General features: G+C 27.1%; 2 protein-coding genes across 5 annotated transcripts in view; one reads left to right on the top strand and one right to left on the bottom strand.

Annotated features, from left to right (window-relative positions):
* LOC101238552 (uncharacterized) overlaps positions 1-19,867 on the bottom strand; it is a 117,107-nt gene extending 97,240 nt beyond the window's left edge. Inside the window, exons 1-3 of the mRNA XM_065813002.1 lie at positions 19,621-19,867; positions 19,288-19,321; positions 2,343-2,443 (exon numbers count right to left, since the gene is read on the bottom strand). Of these exons, the coding sequence (XP_065669074.1) occupies positions 2,343-2,443; positions 19,288-19,321; positions 19,621-19,734 (249 nt within the window). The 5' untranslated portion in view covers positions 19,735-19,867. The remainder of the gene's footprint in view (positions 1-2,342; positions 2,444-19,287; positions 19,322-19,620) is intronic.
* On the top strand, positions 165-8,235 carry LOC136088673 (uncharacterized). Of its 4 annotated transcripts, XM_065813005.1 has the most exons (9): positions 165-398; positions 644-921; positions 5,110-5,127; positions 5,617-5,640; positions 5,834-5,976; positions 6,584-6,645; positions 6,740-6,838; positions 7,926-7,996; positions 8,091-8,235. In XM_065813005.1, exons 2-6 carry the CDS (start codon positions 656-658, stop codon positions 6,595-6,597), a joined length of 465 nt encoding a protein of 154 aa, XP_065669077.1. In that variant the 5' UTR covers positions 165-398; positions 644-655; the 3' UTR covers positions 6,598-6,645; positions 6,740-6,838; positions 7,926-7,996; positions 8,091-8,235. The 4 variants fall into 4 exon arrangements, with proteins under 4 accessions (XP_065669077.1, XP_065669078.1, XP_065669079.1 ...); XM_065813006.1 differs by lacking the exon at positions 6,740-6,838; XM_065813007.1 differs by lacking the exons at positions 6,584-6,645; positions 6,740-6,838.
* Positions 19,868-20,147: the final 280 nt, after the last annotated feature.

Genomic DNA, 20,147 nt, shown 5'->3' on the forward strand with positions numbered 1-20,147 from the left:
ATATATATATATATATATATATATATATATATATATATATATATATATATATATATATATATATATATTATCATATTATAAGTGTAGAATTTTTTTTTTTTTATGTCTGCATTACGCTAGTATTGGCGTCAACTGTTTTAAATTTTGTAATTGAACTTTTTTGAGGATTTTTAACGGCATTTTCAAGCAACTGGCACTTATAGAATCCATCAACCAAGATGAAAAATAAACCTCATATTATAACCAGATGAACTTCATTAATAAATAAAGAATTAGTATACAAGAGTTATTCAAATAATATAATGTGAATCAAAAACAATATAACTGCCATAAAGTGTTCCAGAGCTTTCTACAGTGTAACTATGCAATTGATATCATTGTCATCATTTTAAAAAAAAGTAAATGGATAAATTTTTAATTTAAAAAATATTTCAGTTTTCAATTAACGGTTTAAATAATAATTAGGTTTTTAAATTTAATTAGGTTTTTCTTAATTAAGAAGGTTTATTATTATCAATCATTATATTATTTTGTTTATGTTATATGTTTATTATATTATTATTAAATAATTATATTAATTAAATAGGTTTTTAAAATAAGATAAAATGGAGCAAAATTATTAATTCCAAAATCTTTTTGTCAGATAAAACAAAAAATGACAACAAGGGTATCGAGAAATGTTCCTAGGCTTGGAACTGAGGATTCCAGTAAAGAACATGTAATAGGAAAAAAAGGAAAGAAACCAAATGTTCAAAAATGGTCTATTTGTAGAGCAAGATTCCTTCTAGGGGCTACCTTGAAAAAGATGGAGAGAAACCTGAGGAAGCACATTATTCAACATTACCTGTTCCTAAGAGACAGATTTCCAAAGATGGCGCTAAAACAATTAATTACTTGTCCGCTTGTAAACAAAACATTTAGGTTAGCTTTTTTTTTTTTTCCTCATCAAAATAAGTGAGAATTTTTAACAATATGTATAAGTAACATCAAAAATATTTTTCGCTAACATCAAATAAAACTTCTGTAATGAATTTATACTCACTCCAACGAGTGGAGAATGTTTGAAGAATATTTATACAATGTTAAGCAAAAAAATTTTTTGTTTAGAAAATAGAAATTTTTCTTTCTGAAAATCTTAATTTTCAACTAGACTTATATTCATGGAGAAATTTTAAAACTTATAGTACAATTCCTAAGCGTTTAAAAATTATGACCATATAATATTTGTAGCCATGTAATATTTGTAGCCCCTCAAATTGAGGGGGGTTTAAACTTTATATGATCATCATGTTTGAAAACTAAAATATTTTACTATAAAATTTAAAATCTATCGATGAATATAAATCTAGTTGAAAATAGTACAAAAAATATTTCATCAACTTGTTGCTCTCAGATTTGGGGCAGGGGGGCTAAGATTTTGGGTTTCTTGTTCCCATTCTCCTATCACAATAATTTTTTATTGTGAAGAATCTTTTCGCCATACATATGAACATTAAAAAATTTGGAATATTCTTTTTGTTTAAAAGTTGGTTATTTCAAACATTTAAAAACCTTCCTACCCCACTGTATATATATATATATATATATATATATATATATGTGTGTGTGTATATATATATATATATATATATATATATATATATATATATATATATATATATATATATATATATATATATATATATATATATATACATATATATATATATATATATATATATATATATATATATATATATATATATATATACATATATATATATTGAAGTTTTATTTAAAATTATAGAATTATATATTGTAGTCATATTAAATTAAATACATTTATTGATTGAGAATTTAAGAGATTGTCAATAATAATAAAAAGTTGATTTCAAACAGATCTGTTCTTCTATTAATGGTTTTATACAGCTCTGCTATTAATGATTAGTTCTTTTATAAAAGGTTAGGTACAAAATGATGTGTATGGTTATGTAGAAAAAAATATTAATGATTGTATTTTTACTTTTTTTAATACCAATATATTTGAAAAGATGTTTTTAATAAAAACAAAAACTATGTTGTGAATATAATTTAAGATTCAAATTAGTTCAAATTAACAAAATAATTCTAACAGATCAGTTCTATTAATGGTATTAAAGGTTATCTAAAAAAATTACATGAATATGTAGGAAAAAATATATAAATGATTGGATTGTTACTTTATTAATACACCACTATATTTGAAAAAATAATTTTTTAACTAAAAACAAAGAAAAAAACTATTACTTAATAATTTTGTGAATTTAATTTAAGATTGCTTTCTAGAAACACTAACGCTTATAATTCTACTTATAAAATTTTACCTGGAACACTTTGCTACCTGCAGGCAATCCTAAAAGACTTTCTCCAAACAACTCAATAGGTAAGATAATTTCAACTTGTTGTTCCAAGTCAGTAAAATCACCTAAATTTAAAAAATGTATATTTACAAACAAGTTTAAAATTTTTTTTATTAAAATTAAAAACATTGAAATTCTTTTTTGGTTATAGAGCTAAGTAACTTTGGTGTATTAGGCAAATTCTAGCCTATTGTGTTCATACTGGTCAATGATAACCAGTTCTGGATTAAAGAAAACTGAGGACTCCGGATATTGAAAGTCACAAAAAGATTAATTCTTTCTAGTTTTTGGTATCCAGGAGCTTTAAAAATATAGAAAAGCTTATGGGGCTACTAATAGGGAAAAAATCAAGACTAATAGGTCAGAAGAACAATCAATTTTTGAACCCGGAATCCTTAGGTATAATGGCGGCAAGGACTCTAGGACTCTGAGCTTAAAAACAATAAGTTCCAAGTCATTAAATATCATGAAAAATTTTTTTCTTATAGCAGGTTATTAATCAACCAACATGTTTAGACTTCTGGACACCAGAGACCATGAAAAAATAAAGTTATAAAGCCGGAGTCCTTTTGGGACTCGGCATCCTTGCCCCTGGTACTGAAACTTTTAGAGGTCCCTTTTTTTTCTAATTTAAAATAAATTCCTAAATTTAAAAAATTGGAAAAAAATATTTCAAGTTAAATACAATAATGAAGTTTTTTTTTTATCTTTTTTTTTTAGGTGCCCCAAGAAGTCCTTACGGTCTTGACACAGAACACCGCGGAAGTGCATTTAACCAGGAAGTTCACGCCTCCTTCCTTACCGTGACGCGAAAATTTATCCAGAGCTCGTTTCGAACCTGGATCTCCTGCTTATAAAGCAAGCGCTCTAACCACTGTGCCACGGCCGCAAAGTTGAAAAATCTGTAAAAATTATTTGAGAATAAAACTTGTCGAAAAAATAATCAAATTAAAAAATAGGATTTTAAAATTCAATTTTGAGGGACTTTATTCATCAGGAGTCCCAGGCCATGGCCTAGTCTGGCCTATTGGTTAATCCAGCACTGATGATAACGCTTATATCTAGTCATAACTGTGACTAAAAACTTGTTTTACCAAAACTCATTAACAAATTACAATTTAATGAATCTTTTTAAAATAAAAATTCATTTTAGTGTATAATTAATCTTTCTTAAATTGGGAATGTGTTATTTATGTGTTATTATAACATTTAAACATTGAAGAATTTTTTCAGTTTAGTTCTCAGACTTAAATACATTTTTGTAAAACATTCTCATTTTACATTTCTCATTTTTTATAAATATAAAAAGCTGTGGTTTGTTTGTTTCATCATACACTTAGACTAAATTATTAAAGAATACTATTATTTTAAATTGAAGTTAAAGTTAATACCATGAATTTATATTATTGTTAATATATATAACCGTGAATTTAAATTAATATCAAAAAGATATGATTTCAAGGTGAAGAGAAATTTATACTTTTTGTGTTTTTTTGGCATCATTTCGCGAAAATGAAACACTAGTTTTGAATTGTTAAAAAATGTTATTCTATGTATTGACCATTGCTTTCTACACATTTTGAGCAATCCACTATCTTCTGACAATTTGTGGGTACCAAACCAATAGAAATGCTAGTCTTTTGAAGTAAACCATTTAGACACTCAATTTTTGCACCCATTTTACACACCATAGCTTTTAAACAGTCAGAAATTGTTTGTTGTGCAACCTTTAACATTGCTACCATTGACCTATTGCTACTCAAAACAACTGTGATTTTCAGAGTACAAAGTATTATTTTAAAATTAAAGATTGAAAAATAGTAGTTTGTTCGACAGATTTCATCACTCTTAGCAGATAAAAGTTAATAATTGGTTAAAAACTATCAAACCGACGATAAAACTCAATTTGGTGAACAAAAAAAAAAATCTGTTAGCTGTTCAAAAATGAAAAAAAAAAGTTTAATGCATAAGAATTTTTTGGTATAATCAATAAAATCAAGTTGGTTTTTTTTAATTGTTGTGGATACCTCTTGGATAATTTTACTACAATAAAAAGTTTTTTTTTTATTGTCTTTCCTTCATTACTTTTTTTTTCATTATTTCGTTTAATTTTTACCATTTAATTAGGTTTTTTATGTCCATTTTTTTTTCAATTACAAGGCAAAAAAGTACTGCAATCATTTGCTTTTTTTCTTTAATACTAAAATTCATTATTTAGTTAACTTTTTAGACTTCAATACTTTTCCTGGCTTTTAATGTCAGTGTTTATATGTAACTGTACAAAAAATTTCTGTTCAGTAGATAAATATAAAATTTCACTTCTTTTGTTAAATTTTCAAATAGAGCATTAATATCCAATTGTCATCTATTATATAAGTTCTTATTTCAATTTATAAATATAATTATTTTAATTATTTTTTAAGTTATTTCTTTTAGTAATTTACTATTTAAAAATTTGGTTTTATTATTCAATCAGCATTACTTGTATTTGAAAGTTTTATATATTGTATTAGAGACTAACAGTATTTTATGCTGTCTATCCATTATACTCATAGTTTTACTTAATAACACTTTATTTCTCTGTAGGAAAGTTAATATATAATTATATTGTTTTTTAATTTGTTTAAAATATAGTGCTATGTGTCTAATAATTATTTTTTCGAATCAGTTCTAATTTAAAAGCTATTTTAGTTTAATTTATTTTAATTGACTTCATTCCTTTTTCTTTTAGGCGATTTGAAAAGAAATAGTAAGTAAAATAAAGTTGAATGATTTGATAAGTTATAATGTTTACTAGTTCCTAACTTTGACAGATTTTTAAATTTTAATTTAGTTTAATTTAAATTTTAATTTAACTCTAGTGGTTCTATTACTACAGGTTCTAGAACCACTAGAGTTAAATTAAGATTTCACATTATGTTTTTTTCTGTGAAGAGTAAAAATTTATTTTATGAAATTGTTACCTATTACATAAAAATCTTTTTTCTTGCTATCTTTAGTTGCACCTCCTTCTGTTGCGCCTGATGAGTGTCTTTTTCATTTTTTAGACTTTTTTAGTTTATTATTAATAATTTTATTTTACTTCAATAATACTTTTAATTTTTAATTGTGTCTTCTTCTGTTACCACTAGTAAAGTTCTTTGTTTTACTTGTTTAATTAATGATTTAATAAATCATTTATATTATCTAATCTATAATAATAAATCATAGAAATAATACACTCTCTTTTAATATTTAGTTGCATCCACCTCGGCTACCACTGGTAGGGTTACATATAATTTATTTATTTACAAGATTTTCATATGCGGGTGATGTTATTTTTCATTTATTATAACCATTATTTTCACATATATTTTGCATAATTTATACTTTGCTTCAGCGTTAACATATGATGATTATAAAATCTATCGTGCTCAGCACCCAGGACCCCTAACAAATCAATCTTTTTTAAATAGGGTCCATCATGGTGGGGAAGATAGGCCAGGATTTAGGTGGGCAAGTAATCTTCCCTACTCAGGTGCTGGGCCAGATAGTAGTGGTCGAAGATTTAATGGAAAGCGTGGAAACAGAAGAGGCAACAGGAAAGCAAGCAGAGGAGGTAACATTTATTACAACACCTATAATTAGTGTTTTATTGTAATTTAATGTGCTCATGCATCCTCTGCACAAAAATAGTTTAAATGACACAGACTTAGTTGTTATTTTTAAAAAGTTCTGTCTTATTAAGTATTGCATTGGTTTAACTTTTTACCATAATTTGATCAACTGAAATCTTGAGATTTTTATGAGATACCTTAGTTTAAAAATTTTTCCTGTTATTATAACTTAGTAAAACTTATTACTTATATATGAATTTCTAGTTTAGATTTTTATTTAGATTGTTTTAATAATTAAAAGTAATTTCTTAATATTATGCCATTATGCAGAAACTGTTTTGAGAATGTCACATTTATTATAACAAACAAAAAGATGGCACAAATCGTCAAAAATGAAGAAGAAAGTTATTTCCTTATTTTCTATTTTGTATACATTAAAATATCTTTTACATACACTTTCTACAATACAAAAATTTTGTTCTTTGAAATTTATAATATTTTAAATATGGTGCTTATCAGTATACTAAATAATGACACTGATGATGTGTCAGATAAACTAAAAACAAAGATTGTAATTTTTTTCTTAAACAACTGGAACTTTTTATTTAGAGTACATATTTTAATTGATATTGAAAACATAGTTACTGACAATCATTCATTTGTTATAGAAGGTATGAAGTAGTTTTTAGACTGACATATAGCATTTTCTTTTTATAGTAAAATTATCCAAATGTTAAGTATTTATACACATAATAACTTTTTTAGGTAATATGGCCCCAACAAAAACGTCGCTTGTATTTCATAAAGCATTCAAAAAATATTTAATTGATAGTTTCACATTGCCTTCTGATTCAAAGATTGAGTGTAGGAACGGTCATATACTTTTTATATTTACTAAAAATGGAGAGTTGTTTACTGAAACTGTTGAATTAGCCAATCAGTATTTTGGCTTCAACTGAACCACTAATAATATCTATAGCATAAAATATAATATCATAAAATGACTGTGGTTTTTTAAGTAAACATGTAATAAACTGTAATAATATTAGTTTGTGATGTAAGTATATTATATATAAATAAAGTTAAATGCTGTATAAATGTATATTATATATATGTATATAAATAAAGCACCAGCAATAGGTGTGACTTGTAAAATAGGTAAGATAGACTTGCAAAATAGACAAGACAAGTACTGCAAGTCGTGTAGCTTGCAAAAAAGTATCTGCAAGTGGTGTGACTTGCAAAACAGGTACTGCAAGTGGTGTAGCTTGCAAAAAAGTAATCTGCAAGTGATTTGACTTGCAAATTAGGTGCCGCAAGTGGTGTAACTTGCAAAACGGTACCTGCAAGTGATGTGGCTTGCAAGTTTGGTGCTGCAAGTGGTGTGACTTGCGAAAAGGTACCAAGTCATTCCAGGTTAGCCTGCACATGTCAACTTTTTTATGCCTTTGTTAGTTTTCACATGTATTAAAAAGTTGTATTAGTAAATATGGAATAGATTTTTTTGGAGATTCAATATACAATCCAAATGAAATTTAATGTATAGTCTTTCAAATTACATAATGGTATAATTTTTTAAAGTGTTTATGCAAAATATTGGATACATTAAATAATTTTTTCACTATATTGGATTAAATAGAGTAGTTTTTTAATTACCTTTATTTTTAATGATTTTAGGTTTAATTGACAAAAAAAAAATCATGTGAAAACTTACAGAACCAAAACTAAAAAGTGACATGTCATGCTGATTTGGCATGGAATGACCAATTTGCAAATGATGTGATATGCAACTTTATGCTCTGGCTTACGTTCTCATTGTGTCTATCGTTAACAATGATTATTAAATTTCATAATTTAAATTTAAATTTTTAATCATTAACTAAAAGCCAAGACAAATTAATTACAATTTTTCTTTCAAAATAATATTTAGTTTTTCTTTTCTTTTTTTTAGATTAAAGAGGGAAACGGTTACAATGCTCTGTTTAATAAAAATATAGATTCTTGGATGCATCTTGTAATGTGGTAAAAAAAAAAATTTATACTAATTTCCATTATTTTAAATAATATCAGTTTAAATTTATTAAAATTATTAAAAAAAAATTTAAATTTTTTTTAGGCTCGAGAGACGGAGGGGGGCATACGCCCCTCACCCAAAAGTCAATCTTTATACCATTAATATATGTTGTAAAGAAGTGAAATATAATTTTTGTATGTTATATTAGATTTATTTATTTTAATAAAAATAAAGATATTTGTATTAATTTGTCATTTTTGATAATATACTGTGTTACTACCATCACACCACCATCCACCCTTAACTCAAAAATACACATTTCATATTTAGCAATGGTCTGGAAGCAAATTTAATCATTTTTTTGAATATAAAAATTAAAAATTTTGTAAAGATAAGCTCAGTTTAAAAAAATGATTTTTTAGACGGTATAGTTGGTTGTTTGGTGCCCCCTCTAGCCCCCTATATACGCCCTGTTGCTCAAAACTATTAAAAATTTGTAGTTCGCTCTTACACCTTTCTTTCATTACCAAGTTGTAGGCGTTTTGATAAGAATTGATAAAGTTATAACAATTTGCGTTAAGAATAACTTAATTTTGACCACAGTTTCTTCAAGAAATTCATATATCAAAAATTTGTTACTTAAAACCTTATAACTTTTTGTTGAATTGTTCGATTTTCTTAATTTTTTCACCATTAAAATACTGAATTAGAGCTCTTTCTAATGATTTATAACAATCTATAAATTATTCAATTTAAAAATTTCATGAAAAATACTTGAAGTATAAATAAAGTTCTTCGTCATTAGTCTACTAAAACTGCATATAAACTTTGTATTCAGTATGCTCCAAAACCAAGGACATTACATTTAACGAAAAACACATTTATAGAATTTTTCGAATTGACTTTAACAAGTACACTTTTTTTTCCCATTTCTTAAAATTAACAACAGCTAAAATTTCCATTACTAAGATAAACTTAGCGTTCTTTAGAATAATTCAAAATAAGAATTTGAATACTTAGTAGATCACGGAAATTACTGTGAGTACCGAGATCGGAGGTGGCTATGAACAGCGGGGTGAAAATGAATTCCCATACTAGTTTTACTAAATGATGACGCAGCACATAAATATAGCCAAAAATTGAGATTTTTTTACTCACTAGCCTTAAATTCAATGCGTGGAAGGTAATTTTCGGCTCCCCTCAAAATTATCTTATCCCGCCTTTTCTCCATCGCATATAAACATTGCAAGTTACGTGGTTCGGGCAATTAACTCACTTATCAAGGATTATCTTAAGAACCCCACATCTAAACGTCATTAAAGTTGGCTCGCATCACGTTCAGGTACATAATGTTTTAATAAAATAGGAATTTAAGATATAGCTTGCCTGTATCCAATTATAAGCTCATTTTAAAATGATATTTTTTTAATACAAAATTAGGCTTTTCTTTGTTAATTTTAAAAATAATATGCCTGGGGTAGATTGGGTTCAGTCTTGAAGAGACATTGTTTAACATAGTAGAGCCGTGGTAAACGAATAAACCATTAACAAATATTTGGATAATTTGTACCTAGAGTTAAAGGATATACCTCCAGAAAATAACTATGATGAGACCAATATAACAGGCAATCCAGGGTCCAAATCCGTTATTGTTCGTTGTGGCCATGGGAACCGTGTTGAAAAAAAACAAGAATATTCAAAGCAGTCGACCAGTTTAATGTTTTCTGGCAATGCTGTCGGAGAGTTTTTGCCGCCTATGGTTGTTTATAAAGCAAAGAAACTTTACCAGGGTTGGACTCAAGGTGGACCACCTGGAACTGTTTATGACATCACTCATAATGAATGGTTTGATAGTAGAACATTTACAAGATGGTTAATGGACATATACTTGCCTGTAGCTATTTCAAAAACCGAAACAACGTTGTTGATCAGGGATAATCTTGGTTCACATTTTTCTCCTGAAGTTATTGAAGCCACGATTTAACATAACATCAAGTTTATAACAATGCCCTCAAATGCAACTCATCTTTTTCAACCACTAGATGTTGCTCTATTTAGAGGATTAAAGCAGTCGTGGAGGAGTATTCTTTTGAAGTGGAGATAGAAAGTCGTATCAAAGGAGCAATCCCAAAGGAATACCTACCTACGCTTTTAAATAAATGGAATAACACTTTGCGGCCAGAAGCTTTGATTAGCGGATTTTGAGCAACGGAGATTTACCCTATGGACAAAACAGAGGTTAAAAAACGCCTTCCAGAAAAATATAAAGATCCTGGTGGTAAAGACACTGTAATGACTCTTAACGAATCCGTTTTAGATATTTTTTAAAATAATCTAGGATTAGGCGCAAATCCGCCTGCAAAACGCAAATCATGTGGTCCAAAGGTGGAACCTGGTAATAGAATTCATTGTTTGGAAAAGTCAATGCCATCAAGTTCAACAGAGCTTAACAACAACACAGATAGTAATTGGTACTGTGCTTTATATAACAAAAAGTGGGTAGAGTTAAGCAATGATGTATGGCTTCAATGCGACAATTGCAGTAAACCATATTTAGTTGTTATATTTAGTTGGTAACATCGACCAACTAAATATAACGTTGTAATAACGTTGGTTACACTAACGTTATTTTTTATCGGAATTACAACGTTAAAATACATATACTAACATCTTAATTAGTTAAAAACCTGTATCACATATAGATGAAACTTTTTTTTTAAACATTTTTTTCTTGTAAGAATTAACTTTCAGGACCTTTGATTTTCTCCAAGGTTCAATGTGTTTTTGAAATTAATCTTCTTCCAAATTATATAAACCTTCGATTGAACTACAGTTTTATATCCCTATCAATGTCAAATGTTTTCTACTGGGTAAGGGTGTACAAGATACTTTACTGAGAGAGAAAATACAATGTGTTGAGTTGATAAACACACAGAAAGTAGTTTTTGCTAATTGTTTTACAAAAATTATATTTTATGTATGTAAAGGAACAAATATTTGTTTTCAAAGGTATAAGTATAATCTCTCAATCAGTCAATCAATTAATACATTTCTGAAAAAAAAAAGTTTTAATGGCTCAGTGTTATTTACAAATAGCATAAAAACTAATCTTAAATAAACACCACGTTGATCTTTAGTAAACACCAAGTAGATCTTTTGTAAATACCTACGCCTTTTGTTACATTACATTAATTCTTTAATTCCTTAAATGTCTTCCTTTTCTATTAAATTTTTGCTAGAAAAACAACTTAGCAATTCTTTTACTGTATATTTATTATTGAAAGCGAAATTGGTTATAAAAGGGAAAAATAAAAAATAGGAATCCTAATCTGGCAATAATAATTTGCATTTGTAGGGTTTGGCATTATTTTAGCTTATGGTGTTATGGTATTAGTGTTTTGGCGTTCTGGTAACATCCGTATAGGTTGATTTAACAAGTCGATGTTTTTTCAATTTAGGGTGTTTAGTTTCATTTGTTTTTCAGTTATTATTTGTTCTATTACTGTTGATCTATAAATATCGTTTTACGCGTAACAATGAAAGGTTTTCTTTTTTAATATCATCAATATGTCAAAGTACATTTTAATAATTAAATAACTCAGCTTTATAGTATTTTTTTATAGTATAAATTTCTGATAAATGCACTTAATGTGTAACAGGTCGATAATGTTTTTTTTGTTTGTTTTAGTTTTCATTTTTTTCAATAGTTAATATTTTGCACTATTTTTGGTTTATTATTTGATGTTTCCTCATTAAAACTGCTCATGTACTCTGTTTAAAATTTTGATAACATCTTTTTCGTAATTAATTTATTTTAAAACAACTTTATAACATATAATCACGTGGTCAAAACATATGTTTTGAAAAGATTTTACATTTTTACATTACATTACAAGGAAATTTACAAAAGAAATAATTATTGATCTGAAGTTAACACTTTACTAATTAAATAATAATATAATAATAATACTAACATTTAAAATTATGTTAAAAATAGAAAAAATAGTCGTAAATAAAAAAATGATAAAAAAGTAAACTGCAAAAAAATATTATTGGTGATGAGAATAGTAATTAAACTAATTCAGTTCAATTATAATTAAAGTTAAGAAAAAATATTTAATGTTGTAACACAATAGTTGTAACTCAGCTAAAATGTAAACATTTTTAGATAATAAAAGTTTTAATTAAGATCATAAATAGTAAATTGTAAAGTTTAAGATTTACAAACATTATTCTTCAGATAGATTCCGAAAATAGATTAATATATAAGAATTGAGAAATATATGTTTTGATAGGGTGTGGTACACCATTAAACATATTATTAAGTATCGAACTGGTTTTTAAATTGCTATAAAAGATATATTCAATTATATAAAACCTTGGATGTTAGATTCTCAACAATAAAAAAGCAAAGATATAAGATTTTAAGAAATTAAACAATTAAGCTGCTTTCAGTCTTCTCCGGTTTGATACTGTGGTGGTAAAAGACAGTATTCTGGCAAGAAAATAATGAGTTTACAGGAATTCAACCAAAGGTTTTTAAAATATTAAAGTGCAGGTTTGATTATGGATAAGACAATGTTCTTTTTTATTCATCGTAAATTTAGATCGTAAATTTATGATTGATCAACCACATAACAAGAAGATATTTACCAAATCTGATAAATGCTTGCTGCTATCAGGAAATTTTTTCAGCTGATGTAGTTTACAATGTATGCAAAGAAAAATATAAAGTTGGTGTGATATTATTACAATTAACCTTAATACACATAATATAACTAGTATGTGTATGTAGTATATAGTGGTTATAGTTACTATGTGTGTGCAATATAAAGTGATTAGACATCACTATGTCTATACATTATATACAATTGATTGTTAACTTAAAAAGTAAAAGTTACTCTCGTGAAACCAAAAAGAGACAACCATGAGAACAATCGTATAAAGCGTAATGAAGATGTTCATGACGAAAATGATGACTATAATCATATAGATAACAATGAAGATGTGGTCAATACAAGAAAGATGTTGCTAAACGTTGTATATAAAAAACAACGAACCAGCGGAAACACTGTGGAGGTACTGCCAAAGTTAAAGCACTTACTTATTTTAAAGTTTTTGCTATGTTTTTGCAAAAATATGTTCAATGCACAAAAGGGTATACAAGAAATATAAATAAAGTGTAAAAATGAAGATTCTTTTAACTAACTCACTGTGTTTCAAGCTTATGCGAATTTCTCTCATTTAGATTTATGATTTAGATTATGATAGTAGATAAGTTTTAGTGAACATAAAAAAGCTACCCACATTATAAATTCTAGATTATATTGTTTATAAACTAACACTATTAGATAACAACTACATACGCTAATTTTATGAACAACGTTCAAAGGAAGAATACTTTTGTTAGTCAGTTACTGTCGAGGAGATAAATTAACAACCTGATAAATGATCATAGCTGCAGAGTTTCATTTTTCCCGGATATATATATTTTTTAATTATATTTGTACTTTTATGCGATATTTTTCAATTATTTTATTTTTATTAATTTTTATGCTATATATTTCTATACATTTTTCTTGAATCCTAAGAATTGTTGGCATAGGAACAGTCACAAATAGTCATTAAGACTAATCCAAAGTTCTATCCATTATTGGCCTACATTTTTGCGTACCGAAGTACTACTCAAGCGCTGAGTTGGCGGTGGCAGGATTTGAACTCGTATCGCACAACAGTCCGTGTTTAAACTTTTCATATGACGTCTTAACCAACTAAGCTCTCCAGGATAGGTTTAAACTATTTTGTGGGAGTTGAAAATCTATAATAAGAAATTTTTCAATAAGTATAAAAGCTCAATTTATTTTTTCAAGTAAATTCATTTATCAAAGGATCAATTAATTTTGCGATGGCAGTTCAAAATAGCACGATGGTTCAATCGTTCTTGAGACAAATGTAGAAGGCAAATAGGTCTTAAACCTACAATAACGAGAAAAAGAGCGCTCACTTGTACAGGATTTGACAGGCATACATAATAAAATCTTCACTTTCAAAGCTTGTTCAAAATCATTAACTTTAATATTCTTTAATTTGGTGTGATCCAAAATTATATCGCGATGGTATATTAGCCTTCCATAATCTTCACACTCATATTTTAAAAAAACCTCAACAAATCCTACATCAAAGCATTTGACTAATGGAAAATTTGTCGACATTCGCTAAATGATCGGTAACATTATCCAGAGATGCATATAAAAGCTGGTGGTAGTGGCCCTCTGGATTTGTTACGAAAAAAAAAACACTGTTAAAGAATACATTATTACCTTGGGGTGCTGTATTATTATCCTCATTTAGCGTGAAAATCGTGTGCAAAATTTTCAATTTGAAAAATGTGTCAAACTTACGGAAAGTTTCCAGATAACCCATTGCTTCTGACTTATTTTTGGATGAATTGTCGGAATGGTTTTCAAAATCCTCTAACCACCTGATAATGGCGAAATAGTATCTGATAATGGATAGTTTATGAGGATCCATCGAGTATGGCAAAATAGCTGCAGTGATGTTACACTTTTTAATGCAAAGTTTATTTAAACATGCCAAGCGTTTTGGAGAACCAATCATTGGACTAAATTCACTATGTTCCCGATCCCTGTTTTTAACAAAAACTTGCTACCAAGTTGAAAATATGAGCACGGTAGTGCACGTATGTTTCCCGCTTTTCTTTTTCCCTTATTAAATCTGAAATCCATGTATACTTCCAGACATATAAGACCGTCCATCAAAGTATTAGCCCTAACAGCCCTAAATTAGCAGGCTAAATTGACTCAAAACTTACAGCAAACAATTAAACAAAGTTGCACTTTTGATGTTCTCGGTTTGGTAAAATCCCATAAAAAAAACCTCCTCAATCTTAAATTCTTCTTTATCACATCGAATGCAGATCGAAACTTGTTCTTTTGCGAACATTTTCATTGCCCATTAAGCTATAGAGTTGTAAATCTTTATACGTTTGCATAGTTGAAGAAGCAGTACAGAGTAAGTTCTTGTAGTATTTCGTTTTCAATTTCAAGCAAGAGCCACTTTTGCTTTTCAATTCAACCATTTTTTCAACTCCAAAGAATATTCTGTATGTAGTTTCAGAAACATGTGAAAGTTTGAATTAATTGCACTTTTTCAACATATGGAATAAATTACTTTTACCATTTCCAATGAATGGCAAAGCTTTGCGTTCCCCGTTATTTTAAAAATAAGCATTTAGTTATCCAGTAAAGAAATTTTTATAATGATTGATTGTCAAACAAAATTTTACTTAAAAGAAATTGAGAAATTACAAAATAAAGAAGAGTTGTAAATATTTAAATCAAAGCCGTACGATTATTCATCATTTCTTTTTTTGGGGGTAATTAAGTTGCTGGATAACAATTAATCCCAATATATATTGAGGCAATTATATTAACGAATGCCCAATGAAGTTTAGATTGCTCATGAGAAGCAAAAATTTGTAACTCTTGCAATTAGAAAATACATGCTTTGTGCTATCATTTTTCTGTTGAATGACGAAATACAGGCATTTTTATATGGTTAACTTTGATGTAGGTTAAATAAAGCACTTTTTCTTTCACGCAGTCATGTAAAATCCGTTCTTGCTTTCCAGCTTTGTTGAAATTTTCTTTCTTTCTTTCTTTCTTTAAAGGACGCGATGGCTTTAAAAATTGCGTTTTTTAATTGGAACCGAAAGAGTTGAATATAAATAAATAATACTGCAGTTGTGCCAAACTAATGACTTCTAAACGCAAGAAAAAAAGTAAACTAAACCAAAGTTAAACTCACAAAATCATCAGTTCTTTAGTTTTTGTTGTTGCTTGTGTTTGCACTTTGTTACTTTTTTACTGATTTCAAACTTCTCTGAGACTCATCAAAGGCGTGAAATTTTTGAAGACCCATGACGTCAAAATGACTTTAAAAATGAACTTTTGTAAATCATCATAATTATTTGCGGAAATATTTTTGTTTTTGTTTTTCCTTTTGATTGATTGACCATATATTTGGAAGCAACATAAAATTCTTTGTTTTTGTTTTTTCTTTCTTGTTTTAACATTTAAAACCAAAAAAGTTTAGTTAAACTGAAAAAAAGACTTTGATATATTATAAGAAAAATTTTTACTTAATCACAAAAGCTTATTCCCAAGTTTAAGATTTAGAATATTCAAAAGATCAGAAATGTTTTTTTATGCTTTTGACATAAACCTAGGTGTTTTGCAAACATTATACCACGGTAGTAGTTTTTTGTTTTATTTGTTTTTGTTTTTTTTTAACATTATGTTAATTGGGAGCTAGAAAGTAAAGAAAGAGGTTTAAGCATAAAAATGGTCGATAGAAGATTTAAAAAAATGTAAAGTGTTATTGTAAAGTTAGGAATACATAAAAATAGGAAAGAACTGCAAAACAAAGACGTTTTGGTTGTTAAATTAACTTGTTAGTTTTATTCTGGTTTGAATATGTCTACATAGTTAAACATTTTAAAATTAGTTACTTACTGTGAAAAATAACGTTGTAATATCAATTAATATATATAATAAATTTTAAGAGCAATTCACTTAATATAGCATCAAGTCAAAAATATATGTCATTAACTTTTTCATTCTTTTTTCAAAACCGGTTGCAGTAAAATTTTAGTCTCAAATATTGGACTTTGGACTATTTGATTAAATCTAATGAAAACTGTATGAAAAGGATTGAATACATGTTAAATTTTTTTTTAACTTATAGTTTTAATAAAATGCTGATATTCAGTTAAAGAATGATAATTTTGACCAAATATCTTACTTTGGCACAGTTAGGTTCATCAAAACCCTAACCATTACAGCCATGTTTTTTCTCAAGAAGTTTTTTTTTCATTTTTTTTCTTCATATTATTATCAGTAAAATAAAGATCAACAGTTTTATAAGATATTCATTAAGTATTCAGGTGGTGGAACTATGTTGATAATTTCTTCATTTAGTTTATCTAAAAGGATTAGTATCATTTTTAGACAAGTTTGTCGACAAAACTTGTACTTTTTGAATTTATCTGCTAGAGATCTGAGATTCCATAAAACTCCTTTCTCACCTATTGGTTTGTCAAAATAATAAAATAAATATTCTCCGTGACTTTATGTTTAGAAAAAATACTTTTAGTATTTTATCGTTCATAGCAATATTTAAAGATGCTTTTCCTCAATACCAACACAACAGAATTTAAAAGATCCAATTTTCTGATGGAATATATTTTACTTACAAGCATATGTAAGTCAATACAATTAATAAATTTTTTTTCAGAAAGATTTTTATTGCTCTTGAATTGACTTTGATATTGTCAAACCAATCCCAGTAGTGTGAATTGTTTTTAACATTAGCTCAGATGTTCTCTTTTATTTCAGATTTCCCGATATCTTTGTTAATCTCTTTAAGTTTTTTTAACATTACAAGACGATTATTTTATTCTAAAATGATTTTATTTTTTATCTGCTTTTCCGATTGTACACTTTTAATAGGAATGGTCTTAAAGACGTTTTGAAGAGCCCTAAAAAAAGACATTTCATTTTTCAATTTTCATTTCAAATTTGTATTTCAGACAAGAAAGATGTCCTAAGGATGAAGCCGTCATTAGGATATCAAATTCTCAGCTGTTTAAGGAGAAGAACTGAGAAAAAAACTTTTAACTGTAAAACTTAAGCTAGCAATTCTGAAAACGTTGCCAGATCTTAAACAGTTAAAAATAACTAGACTTCTTAAACCTGAACAAGTTTTCTGCTTATCTAATTTTACTGAAGTTATAGTGTAGACTTTTTATTACTATGATGGAAAGAAATACAATAAATAAAAAATTGTTTTTCTCGCATACTTCAAACAACCTTGGTGCTGATTTCTAAATTATCTGTGGTGTTTATGTCAACAGCTTATAAAAAAAAAAGTGCAAACACAAAAGCTTTTAAAAAACATTGTTGGTTTAAAAAACAAATAAATTGTTTATTAAAATATCTTTAAATAAAACTTTTCATCTAGAATATTTTCTACCATTTAATTTAGCCAGGTTAGCAGTCAGTTGGTGTTTTTATTTAGACAGTGTTAGCTATTTTCATACCTTTTATTTTTAAAAGATGAAAATTAAATATTTTTTTTTTGTATTGCATTTGCTAGATCATTCGCCGTGTTATTCTATTGTTAAACTATTTCCTTTGTTATTATATCATTGTCCTTGTTGTTGTAAAAAACTTTATTTAAAAACAGATTTTAGATTTGTTCTATAAAAAATGGCTTATCATCTTAAGAAAACGCTGAAAGTAGTAAATTACGTACGTAGTTGTACGTAGTCTATTCTACCTATTACAAAAATCTTGTACATATTTTTTTCTAAAAAGACATTATAAATAGTAATTAGATAAATCTTGTTACGATCAACTTCTATTTAGGTTTATTCTTATTTTTTGTAATTTTTTGTAATTAATAATATTTTATCCGCTGACCCATGCAGAAGTCTCTAGCTGTTCTTAGTTTTATGGCAGATACACTCACTTTGAAAATTTAAGTCATAGTGTCTGCTTTGTCGCCATGGTTTGTGACATCATAGTAAAGTTAATTAGTCGTTTTTCGCTTGCTTACAACAAATAACTTAAACTAACAACCTCATAACTTTACCAGCAACTGATGGCAGCATTTATAAAGAAGATTAAAACGAAGAACTTGCTTTTGTCATATCTTTTTTTTTTTTGACTTTACGTAGTTGTTTTTTAATTATGAAAGTAAAGTTTTTCAAACTAGTTTGTTAAAGTAAACTTTTCGGTGCACGTTTTAGTGCACGCTTCACTGCCACAGAACATTTATTAAACTAATACTATGCACTATAATATAATACCTTGAGTGGTATAATAGATATCATTCGAGGTGTTATGTTATATTGAGTTAGAAAGGCATTGAAGCTATTATGTAATACCTTGAGTGGTATAATAGATATCATTCGAGGTATTATGTTATATTGAATTAAAAAGGCATTGAAGCTATTATGTAATAATTAGTTTTGTAAATATTTAAAAAAAAAAACTTTATACATATTCTTTATTATCGAAAGAATTATTAAAAAACAATTCCGATTAGTTATAAAGGAAATGAATAAATTGAAATGAAATAAATGGAATTAAAATAGTTTGCAATTTAATTTAATAAGTGTGAATTCAAATCTATGTATAATCTATTATAATAAAAATTAATAAATACTTAAAAAATAAGTTTAAAATTAGAATCCTTTATCAATAAAGAAACTTACGATTTTCCAAGGGTAATTTTATACTTCTGTATTCCTAAAAGAAATTATATAAGATTAACAGAGATTTGTTTCCATCATTAAGTAATCAACCAGGATTATATGGCAAAATCATAATAAGATAAAACAAACCTAGAAAAAGTCAAAGTAAAACAAAGAGTAAATGAAAATAAAACAATTAATCGCGTTAACTTATCGTTATCGCTATTGTCCTGTTTTAAAGTTATCGGATTAATTCCATACTCGTGTTTTTTTGTTTTCCACTTGTTAACTTGTTTTCTTAATTTTTTTTTTTAATTTAATTAATCTTTTTTTTTTTCTTAAATCTACATTTACCTGACTTGAATCCACTTCTTTTTTGAAAAACACTAGAAAAACTAGTGCATTTACAAAGCAAAACTTCATAGCATTCAGTTGCGTTTTTTTATTCCATTCAATAATCCAAAACATAAAACTATACTAAAAATCGTCACTGTAAAGTTATATGTAAAATTTACGCATTTGTACTTCTATGTTAACACACAAACATCTTAAGCGAAAAAATGATAATACCCCCTATGATCACATCCGGTATTAAAGAAACAGAAAAAAAAAAAAGTAACCCAATTTAAAAAAACAAAAACAAATTCAATGATTGGTTGATTCTAAATGTAAACCAAAAATATAAATATGTATTTCGAGGCGATGAAAATTTTTTCACTAGGATATGAGTTTTTAATTTGATAAAGATATATCGTATCATTCTGATAAGTCATCATCATTTGCAGTCGTTTTCTTTACCTTGGCATAATAAAACGGATATTTTATATGCATGTAACTGTTATAATGCGTAGAGTCAACAAGCGATGTGCTTAACCCTTTGT

Source organism: Hydra vulgaris, chromosome 12 (genome assembly GCF_038396675.1).
Source record: "Hydra vulgaris chromosome 12, alternate assembly HydraT2T_AEP".
Lineage (NCBI taxonomy): Eukaryota > Metazoa > Cnidaria > Hydrozoa > Anthoathecata > Hydridae > Hydra > Hydra vulgaris.